This window comes from Monodelphis domestica, chromosome 6 (genome assembly GCF_027887165.1).
Source record: "Monodelphis domestica isolate mMonDom1 chromosome 6, mMonDom1.pri, whole genome shotgun sequence".
Taxonomy (NCBI): Eukaryota; Metazoa; Chordata; class Mammalia; order Didelphimorphia; family Didelphidae; genus Monodelphis; species Monodelphis domestica.
The window spans coordinates 291795322-291814066 of record NC_077232.1 but is presented as its reverse complement, the minus strand read 5'-3'; the positions used below and the strand labels follow the sequence as shown (position 1 = coordinate 291814066).

At 38.1% G+C, this 18745-nt stretch overlaps 1 protein-coding gene across 9 annotated transcripts in view; it reads left to right on the top strand.

Annotated features, from left to right (window-relative positions):
- SLC4A4 (solute carrier family 4 member 4) overlaps window positions 1–18745 on the top strand; it is a 523229-nt gene that overhangs the window by 205157 nt on the left and 299327 nt on the right. For 8 of the 9 annotated variants that reach the window (XM_056803353.1, XM_007495656.3, XM_056803351.1 and 5 more), the window contains one exon: window positions 721–900. In XM_056803353.1, coding sequence (XP_056659331.1) covers window positions 721–900 — 180 coding nt within the window. Of the gene's footprint in view, window positions 1–720; window positions 901–2652; window positions 2879–18745 lie in introns of those variants that run through there. The other variant, XM_056803354.1, reaches the window with a different exon arrangement.

The window sequence follows — 18745 nt, the reverse complement described above, 5'->3', positions numbered from 1 at the left end:
AGCTGTCTCTCAAAAATAATCAATCAACAAAACAAACAAATCAATGAAACAGTAAATCAAATCCAGATTTGTAGCAGTGGTTGATTTAATCAAGGTAAATGCTCTCATTGAAAAGTTAACAATGGGCTCTTACCAGCCTGTAGAAATTGGGTCTAGTACACCTATGGGGCTCTTAAAGTCCTTTCTGTGTTCTGTGACGCCTCTATTTATTCTCATTCAAGTGTCTCATTTTACAGTTCAGGAAAATTAGCCAAGAAGGGTAAAATGAGAAGGGGTAGAAGATCTGGGCTTAGAATCCTGAATTTGAATTAATTAGTTATTATTGATTACTTTTATTATTTAGTTATAATTTTTTAGTTGTTATTCAATCATGTTAACAAATATTTATTGATTAGCTATGATGCATACGGCTAAAAGTTTTTAAATAAGGATCATTTCCTGGGATGGAAGTATTGTTCATTTTGGGGAACAAGATAAACCTTTCTAGAACCCTAAAATTTATGGACAAAATATCCATTTAAGTCACCTTTTTTTAAAATTTAAAATTAAACTGTGGCTGACTGATTTCTATTAGAGAAACCATACAGACTACATACAGTTAGTGGTCAACTCTTGGACAATGACACTGTTTAAAAATCTTCTGTCTTCTCATTAGTGTAATGCAGGAACAAGAGAAGGAATGAAATCTGGAATAACCACTGATTTATTTGCCTCTCTTAGGTCACCACACCATCTACATTGGGGTTCATGTACCGAAGAGCTATCGACGGCGGCGGCGCCACAAGAGGAAGGCGGGCCATAGGGAAAGGAGGGAGAAGGAAAGAAACTCAGAGAACTATTCTGACAAATCTGATGTGGAGAATGCAGATGAGTCAAGCAGTAGCATCCTCAAACCACTCAGTGAGTACTTTTTGGGAACTGTACTCTTTCTCCCAATCCTTTGGAAAGACAATCATTGAATCCTGAGGAGGGCTTTCCAAAGTTAGATTCACCTGACCTGCTAGGAAAGAGGTGTATCTCGTGTTACTAGTTTGTTACTTTAGGGGTTTAGTGGGTAAGGGTACAAAGGGAATAGAGAATCTTCTATCAGAATTTTGGTGTCATGGCCTTTCAAAATTCTCTCCTTAACTAGTGGTGGGATAGATCAGATTGTCAGAAGGCATTTAAGGGCATATTTTTTATTGGGAAGCAACTAGGAAGATTTAAAGACTTTTAAGGCTAGTTTTCATGTAAGAAACTTTATCTCTTGTTGTTCACTTGTTCCCTTTTTGGGGTTTTCTTGGCAAAGATATTGCTTTGCCATTTCCTTCTCCAGTTCATTTTGCAGATGAGGGAACTGAGGTAAAGAGAGTTAAATATGTTACTTGCCCAGGATCATACAACTAGTAAGTATCTGAATCCAGATTTGAATTTAGGTCTTCCTGATTCCAGGCCTGGTACTCTATCTACTGTGCCACCTATATACCCCATATCTCATCCTATATGACTCTTGTTCATGTTCGTAAATCCTCCATAAGAGTCCGCCAAATGGGTTAGGGATCTTCTAGATATCTTTTGGTGTTGCATGGGTACCAATGGCTGCCCCATTTCCTTTTCTATTTATCTATTTCTTTGATAGTATCTTTTAAACTGCTTCTTCTGGGCATTTAATAGACATTATCCATTTAGGCTGGAGGTATTGGTGCCAGCTCTATGGTTTGTCCTGGACAAAAGTCTTTAAAAATAAATATTTTATTGATGCTTGTTTAAATATCTCTTTGTTACTTCTCAGAGATTCTTCCTACCCCAAAGAATGTAGCCTTATAGCAAAGAAGCTTAGTTAGGCAAATACATCAGTGTTTTACAGTGTACTTTATTGCTCATGACTTCCCTGTTGAGAGGAAGCAGACATGCTTTATTATCATTCCTCCAAAGTCATGGATAATAGTCCTGCTGCATCCACTTGGTTTTTCCTGTGTGGATAGTAAAGTCAATCCCTTTTGAATGATTATATTTGAAATAGTGGAAAAAATACTGGGTTTGGAATCAGAGTGCTTAGCTTTGAATCTTGGCTCTGACACTTAACACCTGTGTAATTATGGACCAGTCAGTCACTTGGCTTTCCTCATCTGTAAAATGAGGGGTTAGACAAACTGATCTCTTAAGTTCCTTCCTTTTAGGTATCAATACATGATCTTCTGATCACTTGGGAGTATTCCAGGGTCTGATGCAATTCACATAATATCATCTGAAAACAGGAGCCATTTGAAGAATTTCAGTGTCAAACGATTTCTTTTTCATTTGGATCCTTTGCTGGATCTCTTCTATAATAGAGGCAAATCATTTGATGGTTTTGGAGTTTCAATTGTCATCCATGTTTCTGTGTCTCTCTTGGAACTATGTATATATGGTGCATGTACAAAAATGTACATCATATGCACTCACATGTACATACAATACAAACACATGATATACACAGACAAATATGTATTTATGTGTACATTTATATACATATGTGTTACATATGTGCGTATATGCCCTGTGTATACACACATATGCATACATATATGCATACTTTGATATAGGAAATACTAGAGGTAGAAAGACCAGACCAATCAAGAAACAATGATTGGTACAATGTGATGAGGGCCTGAACCCCAGTTTCTCTCTTAGCACCCACATAGGAAGGACAGAAGATTCAGGACAGAATTGCCAGAAATGGGAAAAGGAATGGATTCAGAGAACCTTGGAAGACTTGACTGAATTGATACAGAAGCAGGAGAACATTTTAGGTCATGACTCTAATCATGAAAAGGGCAACAACTCTGAAAGACTTAAGGACTCTAATCAAAGAAGAAGCATGTATTCTCCTTCTTGGCAGAGGGGATAGACACAAGAGGTACAGAATGAGATGTGCATTTTAAGACACTACCAATAAACAACGTTGTTGTATTTGTTGTTAAGATTTGTTGCAAGGTAAAACTTTTATTTGTTTTGTATACAAGTATGTGCATGTGTGTGTGTGTGTGTTTAGGCATGAGGGCATTAAATATGTAGTAAAAGTTTGTAAAAAAAGAAAAGCATCATTGAAACATTTAAAAAAATGCACCAAAGACAGCAGAGGGCATTTCTGAAGGGATATAGGCAAGCAGGTCTGTGTTGTAACTACTGTGTCGTTATTGTTACTGTGTATAATGATTGGGCTACTTTTTAAAAAGTCGTATGTAATAGAGAGTTATGGTTTCATATATAATTCTTTTTGTTCTTCTCTGTATATGGAAGTGTTCATGTTTGTTAAGTTCATTATTTAGCTGTATGTATAAGAACATACATATATCTATAAACATGCACATGTATACAGTTCAGGCCCCCATCACCTTTTGCCTGGCTATTATAATAGCTTCTTCTCTGGTACAGAAGAGAGGACAGATGTGAGATATGATAAGGTAGAATTAATAGGAGGACTGAACTGAGCATGTAATTGGATATGAGGGGTGAGAGAAGAGTCAAGGATGAAATTAATATTTAGGCCTGGGGAACTAGGAGATGCTGGTGTCATAAACAGAAATAGGGACATTGGGAGGAGGGGAAAGCTGGAAGAGTGAGCTCAGTTTCAGACACGTTGAGTTTGAGGGTGCCAATAAGACCTTTAAATGGAAAAGTCCACCAGGCACTTGGGAATGTAGGACTAGAGCCCATGGAAGAAATTAGAGCAGGATGCAAAATTTGGAAATTGTCTGCAAATATTGAATTATTGAATACATGGGAGTAGATGAGGTTTCTGGGGGGAGAGAGCATAGAAAGAGAAGAAAAAAAGATTAAGGACTGTGCTTTGGAAGATAACCCCCCCCCCCTTAGGTGAGGGAGGATGAGGTAATTCACTTAATTAATCAGTCCAAAAGCAATTGTAGACAACAATGTCAGAAGGTGCAGTAAGGGGTTGGGGTGGAGATCACAGAAGACCATGATCCAGGGACCAAAAATATGGCAGCATCTGAGAAAATGATTCCAGAGGTTGGTGGATGATAGCAATCAATCAATAATTCAATAAACATTTATTAAGCACCTACTATGTACCAGGCACTTTTCTAAGAGCTGGAAGGGTACAAAAGGGATGCAGCCATGATACTGTCATCAGAAAGCAAGACAATGAAAGGCTGGGCTGCTGCTGAATGATGGCAGGAGAGCACAAAGTTGAAAATAGCAAGGGAGAGCAGGGAGACTTTTGGTTTTATATAGTGGCTTAATGTTCACAAAAGACTATTACAAATATCATTTAATTTTATCTTCATAACCTTGGGAGGTAGGTGCTATTATTATAAGAAACTGAGGCAAACAGAGATTAAATGATTTGCCTAGGGTCACACAGCTGTAAGTGTCTGAGGCAGGATTTGAACTCAGGTCTACCTGACTGTCCTCTACCACAAAGCTGTCTACTATTCCTGGTCCCTTAAATGCCTAATATCTCCTTACTAATACTCCTATCAAAGTTACCAATGGACTTTCAATTGTCAGATTCAAGAGTAGGGTGAAATTGGTATTTAGGCCTGTGTGACTAGGAATGTGTTGATGTCATCAACAGAAAGAGGGACATCGGGAGGAGACCAAGTCTAGAAACACGGGTGTAGTTTCAGAGATGTGGAATTTGAAGTATCAATAAGACATTGGAATGGGAAGTTCTATCAGGAAGTTGGGAATGGAGCACAGAGGAGAAAATAAGAATGGAGAGGCTGAGGTGTTGTAAGGAGTAGCTTGTGACAGACATGGTGATATCAGTGGAAAGTCTAATTCATGACAAGAGGAGGAATTCACAATGAAATTGAGTTCAACAACCGATGAAGACGTCCAGGGACCAGTGCAAGGGCTACGTAGAGGAGAATTGTGACTGCAAAGAGGTAGGACTGAGGTGGAGGGGCATGAGAACTGAGAGGAGTAGGGGAAATCAGGAATCAGTTCTAAATGACAATGATTGGAGGAGGCCAGAGTTGTTGGAGTTTGCAAGCCACAGGGTAAAAGGAAAACCAGTAGCTAGAATGCTGTAGGCAAAATCAGTTCCAATGTTTTATTTAGAATTTTGTACTCTTTGTTGTTGTTCCCTCCATCCAAGTGATTAAGTGGATTTGTGTGTGTCTGGAGAAACCTTGGCCATGTGTAGCCCTCCAGATGAAAAGAAGGGTCATCATTTTGTGCAGTGACAGAGAGAAACATCAGAAAGCTGTACCATTTTAGGTAGGTCCCCTGACCGAACTCATGTACTTGGGGCGTTTCATGTTGGCAAAGATCATTACATTCTTTGCGTTTTTTTTCTGCACCAGGAGAAGTAAGGAGCTTGTAGCAGAATGCATTATGGGTGGGACAGATGAAGATTGGATTCAATAATCACAAGTAATGACAGACAAAATTAGACTAAAGAGCTTGAGGGTCTTGAAAAGTAATTTTATGGAGTTAATTTAAAAGGGGGCGTGAAACAGTAATTTGTGTCTTTTATATTCTGACAGTTGGAACAGAGCAGGTGGCATAGGAGGCTAGAAAAGCTACTACATTAAGAGCAGCATTGCAGATTGGACAGGGTTCAGATGTGGTTCAGAGATGGAGGGGGAGGTTGATTAGAAGGAGCATGATTAAGACTTTGACAGGGAGAAAGGACAGGAAAATGAAACGTACACTTTTCACTGGAACATTAAATGATTATGCAATGTTGGCTAAAGGATAGGGGTGTGTTACTCAAAGCAATGTCGATGTGTAACACTTATAGAGGAATGTTTTCAGACCATTAAGGCTTTAGAAATGGCGGGGGGAAAGGGTGATTCACTAGGGAAAAACAAAAACACTGGCCTACTGTATAGATTGATGCCATCTATCTTGGTTTATTATCTCTTTTGGAAGATCCCCAGATCCAAAATAGCAAGAGAGTGCAAAAGGGAACAGGGAGGTAGTCGGGACTTTTACCGAGCAGCTGTTAGCTTCATGACTGGCTCTGGCCAAAGCATATTCTTGTACTCTCATTCTTTCCCAGTGAACATTAAACTGAATATATGGCAGTCATATGGTGCTGTCTCAAATATTTGTGTGAATAATGTCTATGCCTGGAAAATATAGATATACAATTAATTGTACACATATTTGCATCTTGATTATATGTACATCACATTGCGCTTTGGGGAGTCAGTAGAAGTTTGGAGACAAAGAATGGGGAAGGTAATTCTATCTCTATCTTCTTGTCACTGCAGAGATTTTGTTACCAAGGAATAAATATTGCCTCTGGTCCTTGTACCGAGCTTCTCCATGAATCACGGAGAAGCACAGAATGATAGGAACAATCAGAATTTAGATAATCCCAGGGCCCAAATCATCCAGTTAGCATATGGTAATGGCTAAACCGAAGGCAAACCAGGACTAGTTAAAGCATTACAGGAGCCAGTGAGATAACACAATCAAAACACTTTGCAAACCAGGAAGTGCTAGTTATTATTACCATGTTCTCATGATTGATTTTATTTGGGTAAAATTATTTTCTTTAGCACGCTACCTTCTCTCCCATCAAAAAACATAGTACACCCTTAGGAGAGAGTGGGCACAGGCTTAGAGTAAAGCTGCTTTTTATTTTGTTGGTCAAGGCAAGATCTTTTTGTCATTTGAATGAGGAATCCAATTTCTTACCACCAAGGGATCAGACGTGTTGCTCTTCAGCTCTTCCCAGGATGATGGCAGAACATTTCAAGTCTGTGTATGCTAATTCAAAAGGCTTGTGTTTAAAATGATGGGTGTGGGATGATGGACAGTAAGAGAGTTTGGCTTGGAGAGAAGAGGCAAGCAGGAGTGACAGTGAAGTGAGGTTGTGGTGTGCAGGACAGGTATATTGTATTTTTTTCCATAAAATAATTCTTTTTCCCTCCTCACAGTTAAAGTATTTTTTTTTTCAATTTGGCAGTTGCTGTACTCCATGAGTTGCCCAGAAAGTACATGGGCAGATGGTCTTGGCTCAGAATTGCTCTGTATAAGTCAATTTTTTCTTTTGAATGGTTTTTGTCTCTATGATGCTTATTTCTCTAGAATTGGTTTCTTGTAATATTTATAGAGGATTTCTTCTTTCTTCTGTTTTCAGAGACTCTCCCAAGATATGTCATCTGTTTAGAGATGGAACAATAACAATAGCAAATGATAATAATAATAATAGGACCTGGGTTCAAATCCTAGCCCTATGTGACCAGGGGCAACTTTCCTGGGACTCATTTTCCTCATTTACAAAATGAGTGGGTTGTACTATGTGTTTTGAACCTGAGGTCCATGGATCAATTTAAGGGGATCCAGAAACTTGGATGAGAAAAGATTAGATTTGTTTCTAATGGGGAAAAAATTCACTAACATTTAATTGAAATTTAGCATTGTCTTCAATGATGAATGTAGGCAACAAACCACAGTAGTATTGGCAGTACCTGGGACTTTGTTACCAACACAAATCACAGATATTTTCATATTAGAGTTTGATTACATGATATATTTGTTATAATACATAATTATAGATCATATAAGAATGTTTTGTATAGTAGCATATTATAATTGTTGCAAATATCTCAAAATATCATTCATGCTTATCACAACTTCCTCATTACGGTGGTTCTTAGGCCAGCTTCTGGGCTGCATGTGAGTGCTGTCTTCTTGTCTGCTGACACTGGAGAGAAGCCTATTCTTGCTTTAAGTTATGGAAGCTTTAATTTAATTTGCAGCAGCACATCTTTGAGAAGAATCAGGATTTCCACCAATCCTAACCACTGAGTCAGAAAAATCCAAATTAATTGGATGTTCTCTATGACATCCGAATGTTGCCATGTTGAAGGGCATCCATCTCATAGTTAAATAGCCTTATGTAAGTCAAGTAAACCATAGCCCTCACTCTGATATGGCTTTTCAAAATTAAAATTTCACTTTAGCATGCCTATATTTTAAATGGATTTCTTTTGATTTGATACGTAAAGAAGCACATAAAGATTATAACTTTATCATAGATTTGCTTTTTGAAAAATTTTTATAATTATTTTCCTTTGTAATCCTTTATATTTTGTTTTGTGCATTTGAAAAGATTCTTCTGAGAAGGGCTGATAAAGGGGTTTATCACACCAATAAGATTAAGATCTTTTGTATTACATTGCCTCATAGTTGCCTTTTAGTTCTACATATGGCAATTTATGTGCTTAATAACGGATGTTCATATAATACTTTAATGTTTTCAAGATGTATACATACATTATTATTTTTTTAAAAACCCTTACCTTCTGTCTTGGAGTCAATACTGTGTATTGGTTCCAAGGCAGAAGATTGGTAAGAGCTAGGCAATGGGGGTTAAGTGACTTGCCCAGGGTCACACAGCTAGGAAGTGTCTAAGACCAGATTTGAACTTGGGACCTCCCATCTCTAGACCTGGCTCTCAACCCATGAGCTACCCAGCTCCCCCCCCCCCAATACGTTATTTTGTTTGAGTGTCACAGCACCCCTATGAATAGGTTTCAAAGGTATTATTGTCTTCATTTTACAGATAAGGAAACTGAGGCACTGAGGTTTAGTGATTTTCTCATGTCCACATGGCTTATAAATCTTGGGGGTGGGATTTGAACTGGATTTTCCTGTCTGAAAAGGAGTCCAATACTCCTATTTAGCGCTTTATTCTGAGTTTTCCACTCCCATCTCTTCCTAAACCCTATCTTGAACGTGAGCCTAGGTCTATATTTGTGCATATTGTCCTGAACTAAAGCTTATTTGAAACCTTTGAGAGCATGTAGCTCTTGCTCCATAAACCTGCCTTCAATTAGTCTTATATTCTTCTGTTCATGTTTTTAGCTCATTGGACACATGTCAGGACTGGTAGATATATGCTAATGAGCACTGTTTTATGAGTTTGGAACAATGGATGCCAGTCAGGCACCTAGTTAAATTCAGGAAATGGGCAGCTGCTTTTGTTCATTGCTTCTGGTTAAAGCAAACAATACAGCTCTTTCTTGGTGCCAACAATATTTGGGATTATATCATCTGATTTTTCCTTTTCTTAACATACTTCCAAAGCTACTGTATTTTTTTTATGACCCGAGAGAAGGTACTATAGTTTTCTCTTTATTTTCCTCATGTTAAAACTCTTTTCTTTGCTATGTATGAATATAGTGCATATTTATATATATATGGTAAAAAGCCAGAATTATTCTGATTTTTCTGTTTCCATTTGCCTTTTCTTTGGAATTTCTAGAAACCAAGTGAATGTGCAGGAAAAAGTAGAGGAGGATTTTTTCTTTTGTGTGTCAAGTTCATTTCTTTTTTTGTGGTTGAAATTATAGGGTAGGAAGGAACATTCCCTTTTGAAAATACTCTATCTCTGGTTATTTCTCTTTCAACATAAGCAAGAAGTGCAATTCTCTTTAAGCTTTGAAAATATGTCATTCAGAGAGAGACAGACAGACAAAGAGTGAGACAGAGAGACAGAGAGAGACAGAGAGAGAGAGACAGAGACAGAGAGAGAGACAGAGAGACATAGAGACAGAAGTATGCGTGTGTTCATACAGGTGTGCGTTTGTTAGGGAATGGGGAGGGATTTATACTTCCCTCTCCTGGAAGAATGCTTAGAGTCCTAATCTCCCTTTACAGTCATTGTCTATGAATATATGAATATGCTAGGAGTATTGTGAATAAGAAGGCCAGACCAGTATAAAGGCTATTTTTCTCACTGTTGGAACAGCATTCCCAGCAAACAGATGGGATACCCTAAGAGAGAAGACTTCCCAAAGGGAAAGGGTTCTTAACCTGAAGGTTATCATTTGATTTTCTTAAATATTTCAATGACTATAGTTGAGTATAATTAGTTTCCTTTGTGATTTCATGAATTTTGTGTTATGCATTTAAAACACGATTCAGAGAAGGCCCCCATAGGTTTCCCAGACTGCCAAAGGGTCCGTGACTCAAATGAAAGGTCAAGAACCTTCTGTTGTGGAGTATTCTCATTCTAACCCCATCTCTAATCAGCCACTATTTCCCTTGCCCTCAAAGCCTCTGCATTTTCACCGTGATAGAGACAAGAATACCCTGTCAGAACATTGTCCTCCCTCCCACTTCACTCCAATCTGCCAGTTCCTGTGGTCCCTCTATCTGTTTCTTGACTTTCAGTCCCGCCTTGGCTTTCAGAAGCAAGGAGCCTTAACGTATCTTGTTTGCTAGTGTGTAATTCTATGTAAGGGATCCTTAACTGTTTATATATCATAGACCTTTTGACAGTCTGGGGAAGCCTTATTGACTCCTTCTCAGAATAATGCTTTTGAGTGAATAAAATAAAATGCATCAGATTACAGAGGAAATCAATTATGTTGAAATAAAGCCATCAAAATGTTACAAAACAAAATACATCCATAGACCCCTTGATTAAGAACCCCTACACAAACCCCCCCCCCCACTCACCCACCTGTGATCTCTGTGATTAGGGAGTCTGAAGCCAGTAAATCTTGAGTTTGGGAGTTCTGGGAAGTAACAGTGCTAAAACTTATGAAGTATCCGCATTAAGTCTGGTACCAATATGATGAGTCCATAAGAATGGGGAACTACTCAACCACTTCAGTCTATCTACTGGTTCCAAACCGACCTGGACTGGAAATGGAGCAGGTCAAAGTTTCTGTGCTGATAGGCAATGGGGATTGAGCCCCGAGTTTTCAGTCCAGGCAAGATAAGCAGACCTGGTAAACCAAACCAACCAAACCAACCAATCTCTGCCCCTCGACTGTTGGATTGCAAAGATATGAAAACTTTAAGGGATGTAATTCTTTTCCATTTGAAACCTAGTTGTTCTTGTGGTCTAAAAGGGAAGCGGCAATGGGCATCTCTCCTCTCTAGGTGTATCTCTGGATTCACTCATCAGTTGGTGCTCTCAGCTTTACTTCTTGCCCTAGTGATTGAGGGTGAAAGCAAAATGTATTATTTGTTCTCTTCAGCAAATACAAAGATCTTTTTATGGCTCAGTAGTAGTTGGCTTTGGGAGTCACAGGGGAAACTGAGTATGCATGAACTAAAAAATTGGACTGCCTGACTGGGAGTTCAGAACAGAGATAAATCTATGCATGAGGTTGGGAGACCCAGAGGGATTTTTCCAGTGTTCAATTGGACATTTCTCCTCTCTCTTCTCCTTTTGGGTGTGTTTTACCCTAGAAAGTCCATTATAAGGAGAGACCTATCGGAAGGGTACGTGTGTGTGTGTGTGTGTGTGTGTGTGTGTGTGTGTCTGTCTGTCTGTCTGTCTGTCTGTCTGTCTGCTTGTTCAAGGCTGCTGGTGTTATTGCTGAGGCACCGAGTGGTAATGGAATAGACACTAAAAAACTGTGGTCATTAAAGCATAGATAGACCTTGGATCAGAGAAGGAACCAAGGTGAGGGAATGGCAAGACACATCAGGGACTAGAGGTTGAAATGTGGGAGTCCTATATTGGAAACATGATGTTCCAGGAAACATCAGCTTTTGTTGAGTCCAGGAAGTCAGGAGACTAATCCCAACTTCCTAGGACTTTTCCCATTTTTCCAATTGTTGTTTGAAGAACCTGATGAGTTATAAACATGCAATTGCTTCTTTTTTCTTTTCTATTATCTAATGGAGTGATTGGGAATAGACTGGAGGAGATTATTAGACTGAAAAATTCCTTACCGTATTAAAAACCAACAATAATTTTATGATGATTTTGAATTGAAACTGCAATTTCATTGGTGTAGGAAATTCCTAGTGAGGAAGCTCCTCCATCAATGCATATTAGCACCTGTTTGTAATTTGCAGAATTAGCAAGTTATCTGGGGGCATTTAGAGGTTAAATGACTTTCTCATGGTCACACATCCAACCTGAGATAGAACCCAGGTAGTTGTGACTTCAAGACCAACTCTCTATCCACTGTGCTCCATTTGCCTCTTAAAAAAATTAAGTGTCAGAAAATACCAGAATATTGATAAATCAAGTCATGAGATTAATTGAATTGGTCTTAATAGATTTTTTTTGCCACAGATCACATTGACATTGGCAAGCCAAGAGTTGGATCATATGTTTGAAATTCACCAAAGAGAAACAACAAAAACCAAAATGGGTTCAAGTGTGACTTTGTGCCCTTACCCATAGTGGGAGACCAGATTAGCCATTTGGCTTCTCTTGTGTTCAGGTTTAGAACCCTAACCCTAACCCTCTTCTTTAAAACAAGGAAGATGGATTCAACATTTAAGATGCACCCAAGTACTAAATCTTTAGATCTGTGCCCACAAGGTCTAATTATGCATCTGTGTACTCTAGCAAATTACTGTAATATGATTGACTGAAAAATGTGGAAAATATTAAATATTCTTGAACTTATTGTTTATTGATCACTAACTCCCCCTTCTCCCCCCCCATCAGACCCTTGATAGAAAAAGCCTTAGCACCTCTTTTCCAACAAGGTATTTCTCATCTATATATCAAGTTACATGAGATTCTTTGAAGGATGTAAAAGATATTGCTTTGTTTGACTAATGTTTGATAGTAAACATTAGGAGAAGCATAAAACAGAGAGACTTCTCTGTGACAAAAGCATTTGCCACCATCATAGAGAAAAAACTAGTGGAGTCCTAGCTGAAGAGGAATCCCCTAGAAATGGTGAGGTTCTCCAAGATGTTCCTGTTTTCATGACATTGTCCTGGTTGTATCAAGCTCTGAGACATTGCAGAGCCTCCTGGAAGAGAACCATAATCAGTCTATCTCTTCACATTTGTCCATTTGTCTGTCTGGCTATCTATCTATCTATCTATCTATCTATCTATCTATCTATCTATCTATCTATCTATCTATCTATCTAATTCTATCTCTATATATCTATCTTTGTCAATCTATCCAATTCTTTCTCTCTCCCCATCTTCCCCCTGCATGTATTGGTCCACTACATTGCTGTATCTTGACCAGGTGGGTAGTGCAGATGGACAATGAGATCGATTCAATATTAGATAAGAAGTGATTACAGGGAATTCCCCTTGAAAATGGCAAAGCTTTTCTAGTGACCCCCCCCCCAAGTTTCCCTCTATGGCAAAGGCTCATATTTTTATTGTTCCTGTTTTATTGGAGCTGTTAGAGAGTGGAAAGCTAGAACATTGCAGCTCCTGAAGAATCTCTGTCTACTCAGAGGGCTCCATAGAAGTATATAGTAAGAAGGTTATGAGAAAAGACAACTAAAGAGCTCTTAAGAATAGCTGGAGTAAAGAATGCCATCAAAAGAATGTTGAATCAGAGAAGAAGAGGAACAAGCCACATTTAGGATCAATGGAAAGTAGCAAATAGACAGTTCTAGTGTGCCACTGGTCTCATAATGTTGTGGGAAAGTTTCTTCTTCTTATACCTCTACCCCTTCCCCAGAGCATTGGGCACCCCTGGTGAATTTATGGAAAGACATGCCCAGGTGTCACATAGGAGGAATAGGTACTGATGGGCTGCAGTCTACATCACTGGAAGGACATCCACTGAGATCACATATTGTTTTAGATATTTGTAGAACTATATAAATGGGAAGGGAAAGGCACTATTTTTCCCCCTTCCATCTACAATCTGGAGCAAGGTGTGTTGCTGATGGTGCTGATGGGTAGTGATGGTTCTTAATACTTCTTCTCTCCTGCCATTCTCCCAATCTGTGGAACTGGAAAAGTATGAGCAGTTTTATTATGGGTATTGTGGAAATGCTGCTAGGATTTTTCTAGGCCCCCAACTGGAGTCATCTTTGATCATAAAATGAATCTTCCCTAAAACCTATACAATAATTGTCCATTTGACCTTTGTTGGAAGTGAAAGAGAACTCAGCAACTCCCAAGACAATCCATTCTACCTTTGGATAACACTAATTGTTCAGAACTTTTCCCTTTCATAATGTGTATTTACATCTTTGAAACTGTGGCCCTTTTGGCTTCCAGTTCTTCTCGTAGGGTTTAACAAAAAAAGTCTATTCTCTTTTTCACATGACAGCCCTCCAAAGCATTGAAGAAAGCCATTATGATTCCTCTTGGTCTTTGAAGGGACTTCAGAGAGAGGTCTTCTAATCCAGGAAGACCTCTAATTCAATACTTTCATTTGAGAGATGTGGTTACTAGAAGTAACTTGTCCAAGGCCTCTTTGGTAGTACATACCAGAAATGGAATAGGAACCCCAATCCTGCTATAGAATTCTCCCTTTTCCCTTTTCTAGCAAGTGACCTTTTCCTCAGATCATACATTCATGGGTCCTTCAGTTGAGTATAATATGTCATAAATTGTTTTGAATTAAACACTTTAAATATCCCATTTGCCTTCTTTTGGTATTGCTTATCACTGTAGTTCCCAGAGTAAGATATCCAGACTTAAACCCAGTACTCTAAACAAGGTCTGACTAGGGCCAAATGCTATCACCTTGTTAGCTCTGTAGCACTGTACCTCTTTTGATGCAGCCTAAAACTACATTTGCTTTCTTATATGAAATATCACATTATTGACACATATTGAGTAGCAGCTCTCTCCTCTTCCTCTGCCCTGTTTCCTTGAATTGTTTTCAGATGAATGACCATCTAATCAAGCCTCTCCTCTCTTGTGTTTGTAATTTGATTTTTTAACCTACCCCTAGCCCATATAAGACTATGTCCCTATTAAATATCTTATTAAATTCAATGCAGTGTCCAGCGTGTCAAAATATTTTGGGACTGTGATTCTGTCATTTAATATATTCGCTATTCTTCCCAACTTTGTTTCAGATGCAAATTTGAAAAACATGTCATCTATGCATTTATCCAGGTCATCGATAAAAATGACACCAAGCCAAGCAGAAATCCATGGAGACACTCACTGGGAGATTGTCTGCCAAGTTGAGATCAGACCATTAATCACTCTTCTTTGAGTTCTTCCAATTTCATATATGACATATTCAACTAAAACTTGACTCACACCTTTCTGTCACTTCTACAATAATAGCACGAGAGATTTCATCCATATTTACCCCCCCTGAAATTGAAATAAAGGATATCTATGGCATCCTCCTGATCTACCAGTTTAGTAACTCTAGATGAACTGTATTTGAAGTCATGCTAGCTTTTTATGATCTTTGCTTCCTCTTCTACATATTCACTAGCTATCCTTCTGATATTTCATTCTAGATGTTTAAAAAGTAATTGAAGTCAAATTAGGGGACTTTTTATGTTATGAGCACAATGCTAGGCATATAGTTTTCTTTAGATCTTAGCAGAACTTTTGATAAAACATCTTATACTATTTTTGTGGAGAAAAGGAAATATGCATTAGATAAAAATTCTTTTGGATGAATTTAGAACCAATTGGAAGGTCAGCCATAAAGAGTAGTTGTTAATAGTTTAATGTCAATATGGTGGGAAGTCTCCAGGAAAGTATCCCAGAGAGCCACACTTGATCCTTTGCTGTTTTAGCATATTTATTAGTAATTTGTATTAAGGAATAGGTGCCATGCTCATCAAATTTTCAGATAGCATAAAGCTTAGAGGAAGAGCTAATCCACTGGGTGACAGAATCAGGATCCCAAAGAATCTAAACAGGCTAGATTGAATTGAATAAAATGACTTTAAATAGAAATTTGTATAAATTCTTTCACTTAGATACCAAAAATCAACCCCAGATGGCCTGGTCTGAAAAAGATCTGGAGGTTTTAGTGAACTACACTCTCAATATGAGTCAGCTGTGTGATGTACAGACTTTGATGCTGGGGAACAGCTTCCAAGGACAGGGAGGTTATAATTTCACTGTATTCATCTGTTGTCAGATTTCATTTAGAATAGCGCAGTCAGTTCTGGGTGCAATAATTTAAAGAGAACATTAAGAAACTGGAGTATGTCCAGAGAAGGACAACCAGGATGGAGAAGGGCCTTGAGTTTGTGATGAAGATTGATTGAAGGAACCACTCATGTTTAACCTGGAAAAGAGAAGAGTCAGGAGGCATATATTTTCTGGATTTGAATGTTTGAAAAAGTGCCATGGAGACTTGTTCTATTTTGTCCAATGAATGGATAGAGTGGAGTCAGAAAGATCCAAGTTCAAATCTTCTCTCAGACAGTTATTAGTTGTGTGACTTTGACAAATCACTTAGTCTCTTTCAGCCTCAGTTTCCTAATTTTTAAAATAGAGATAATACTCAACTGGGTATTGTGAGAATCAAATTAAACAATGCATATAAAATCCTTTGCAAACTTAATGTACCATCTAAATGCTAGTTATTCTTACTGCTTGTTATTATTATTATTATCATCCAAGTGGAAGTTACAAAGAGCTCATTTTAAGTTTGAAGTCATGAAACTCGTAGATCTGTACAAAAGTAGAATGGCTTACTTTCAAGAAGTGGTGGCACCCTCCTCCTTGGAATTCTTCACGGAGAAGCTGGCTGACCATTTGTCTGCTATATATTCCAGTGAAGATTCCTTCATGTATGAATGGGACCAGACTACCAACCTATTCTAACTCAAATTATGTGAATCCTTCTTTAGGGCAGGTACATTTTTTTGGCCTTCCTTTATGTTGTCAGTGCTTAGTAGAGCAGCTGGCCCATAGTAATTCCTTGATAAAGGCTTAAGAATAGTCTATAGAAGTCTTTTTACAGCAGATGGTAGAGTAGAAAGACTTCTGGTTACAAGTCCTTGCTACAACTCATACTTGCTGTGACAACTTGGGCAAATCACTATTTTCTCATCCTCCTTTTCCTTATATAAAAATGATTATGATACATTTGTACGACCCACTTTATAAACTCCAAAGAGCTCTCTATCAATGTATTTTACCACTATCATCATTGATACTGTTGCTATTGATTTTGGTAACCTGCTTTTCTACCTTTCAGATCTATGGTTAAAAACTTCATAGATGCCACTCACTCATGGATTTTTTTGTTTCTAGTATGTGTGCCAGTGGCTAGAATTCCTTTTATGATGGTGCAGTGTTTATTCTTAATTAGGAACCATTTTTGGCTCAGTATTATTTCAACCAGGCAATTCATCTTAGAAACTATCTTTTGTAACTTACCAAACCTCTACCATGAAAGCCACATTTAATAGATGGTGTTTCCTTTAGGAGGTTTTGAAGAGGAAATCCTTTAAATGCAATGGAAAATGTGATGTCTAGAGCCAATTTTACGGTAAGCAAGTGGGCTGTTTAGTGGTGTTCCTTCAGAATTTAAGTGGACTTTGTGTTGAGCAGGAAATAGAGGAAATTTCTGTTCCCAAGGTATAGAAAGAGCTCCTGTAACTAGAAATTGGCTGTCTAGAGATTTTTTTTTCCACTAGAACTGAGAGCCTGGAAAACACTTATTCCTAATTCATTCTTTGTCATATTCTGCTCCAGTACTTCATATGAAATGCTTGATTCTCTGACAAGTCTGACGAGTCATTTACTAAACCCCATATCCCTATAAAACAGCCAGCATTCTTCCACCTCAAACACTGGTAATGGGCCAAATATTTTTTAGTAGGGAAGGGCTGTTTTAGCTAGGTAACTGGCTTAAAGAATTGGAGAATGGTTCCAAGTAGTATTTCTGACCTGTCGGTTGGCCTATCTATGCCTGAGTTTGTATTTCTCAGGCAAAACTTTGGTTGTAGGAATAATCTGTGCCTCAAGCCTGAGTTGTGTCATCCAAGGCTGATCTCTCCATCAATATACTGATCAACAAGTCTTTATTAAGCACTGTGAAAAGTCCTGGGGTTATAAAAACAAAGACTGAGACAAGCTTTGCCCTCATGGAGATCATCTGGACAGAGGTCAAGAACATATATAAGTATTTAGAGAATAAATTTAGAGAATGAAAATAAAGAGAACATGCATGCAAATAAATTCAAGGAAGTTAAATAAAATAAATAAAAATGTTTTTACAAATAAATAATTTTTATAATAAATAAAAATAAGATGTGTAGGAGGGAGGAAAATAGTAGTTGGGAGGAATCTTCTTGGAGGTGTGAGGGGGAAGAGTTATCAGGAATGGGGGACTATCAATGGATTTTAGACTGAAGGAGGAAGAGGAGGAGAAATGTCCAACAAAGAGGGAAATGCCTTTAAAATTGAGACACAGAAGCTAATATTGGATTCTAGAGGCAATTGGGAACCATTTCAGTTGACTGAGTAGGGAAGTATCGTAGTCATTCTTAATATGACATAACACTTTATCTTAGTGATTTTAGGGAAAACTAGATTGGCAACTTTGAAGGGAATGAATTGGAGTAGGGGTATATTTGAGGTGGGGAGTCCAATAATAATTAATTGTAATAATCTAGATGAGAACTAATGAGAATTTGAATTAAAGTAATAGCTGTTTGAATAGAAGGAGTCAGATGTGAGAGATGTTGTGGGAGGCAGAAATGGCAAGTTTTGGCAACTGATTAGATATGTGGGATAAAGTAGAATGGCAAATTCAATTCAATAAACATTTATTAAATGTCTATGATATTCTAGGCACTGTGCTAAGTGCTGGGATTATAAAAAGAGGTAAAAGATAGTCCCTGCCCACATGGAACTTAAAATCTAAAGGGAAGATAATAGTGAAGTTACAAATCTCAGAAACTGGAATAATGGTCGTAACTTTGATAAAGACAGGGAAATTTGGAAGAGGGAGGGTATGGTGAACACATTATTCCACCCCCACCCCTTCTCCAAGTTTTAATGTTTCCTTATCATGTATTGTACCATCCTTGATATTTAATTGAATCCATGAACTAAGGTCATTGAGGTAGCTTTTGGGTTATCTGGGTACAAAACATCCAGTTCATGAGGGACTGAA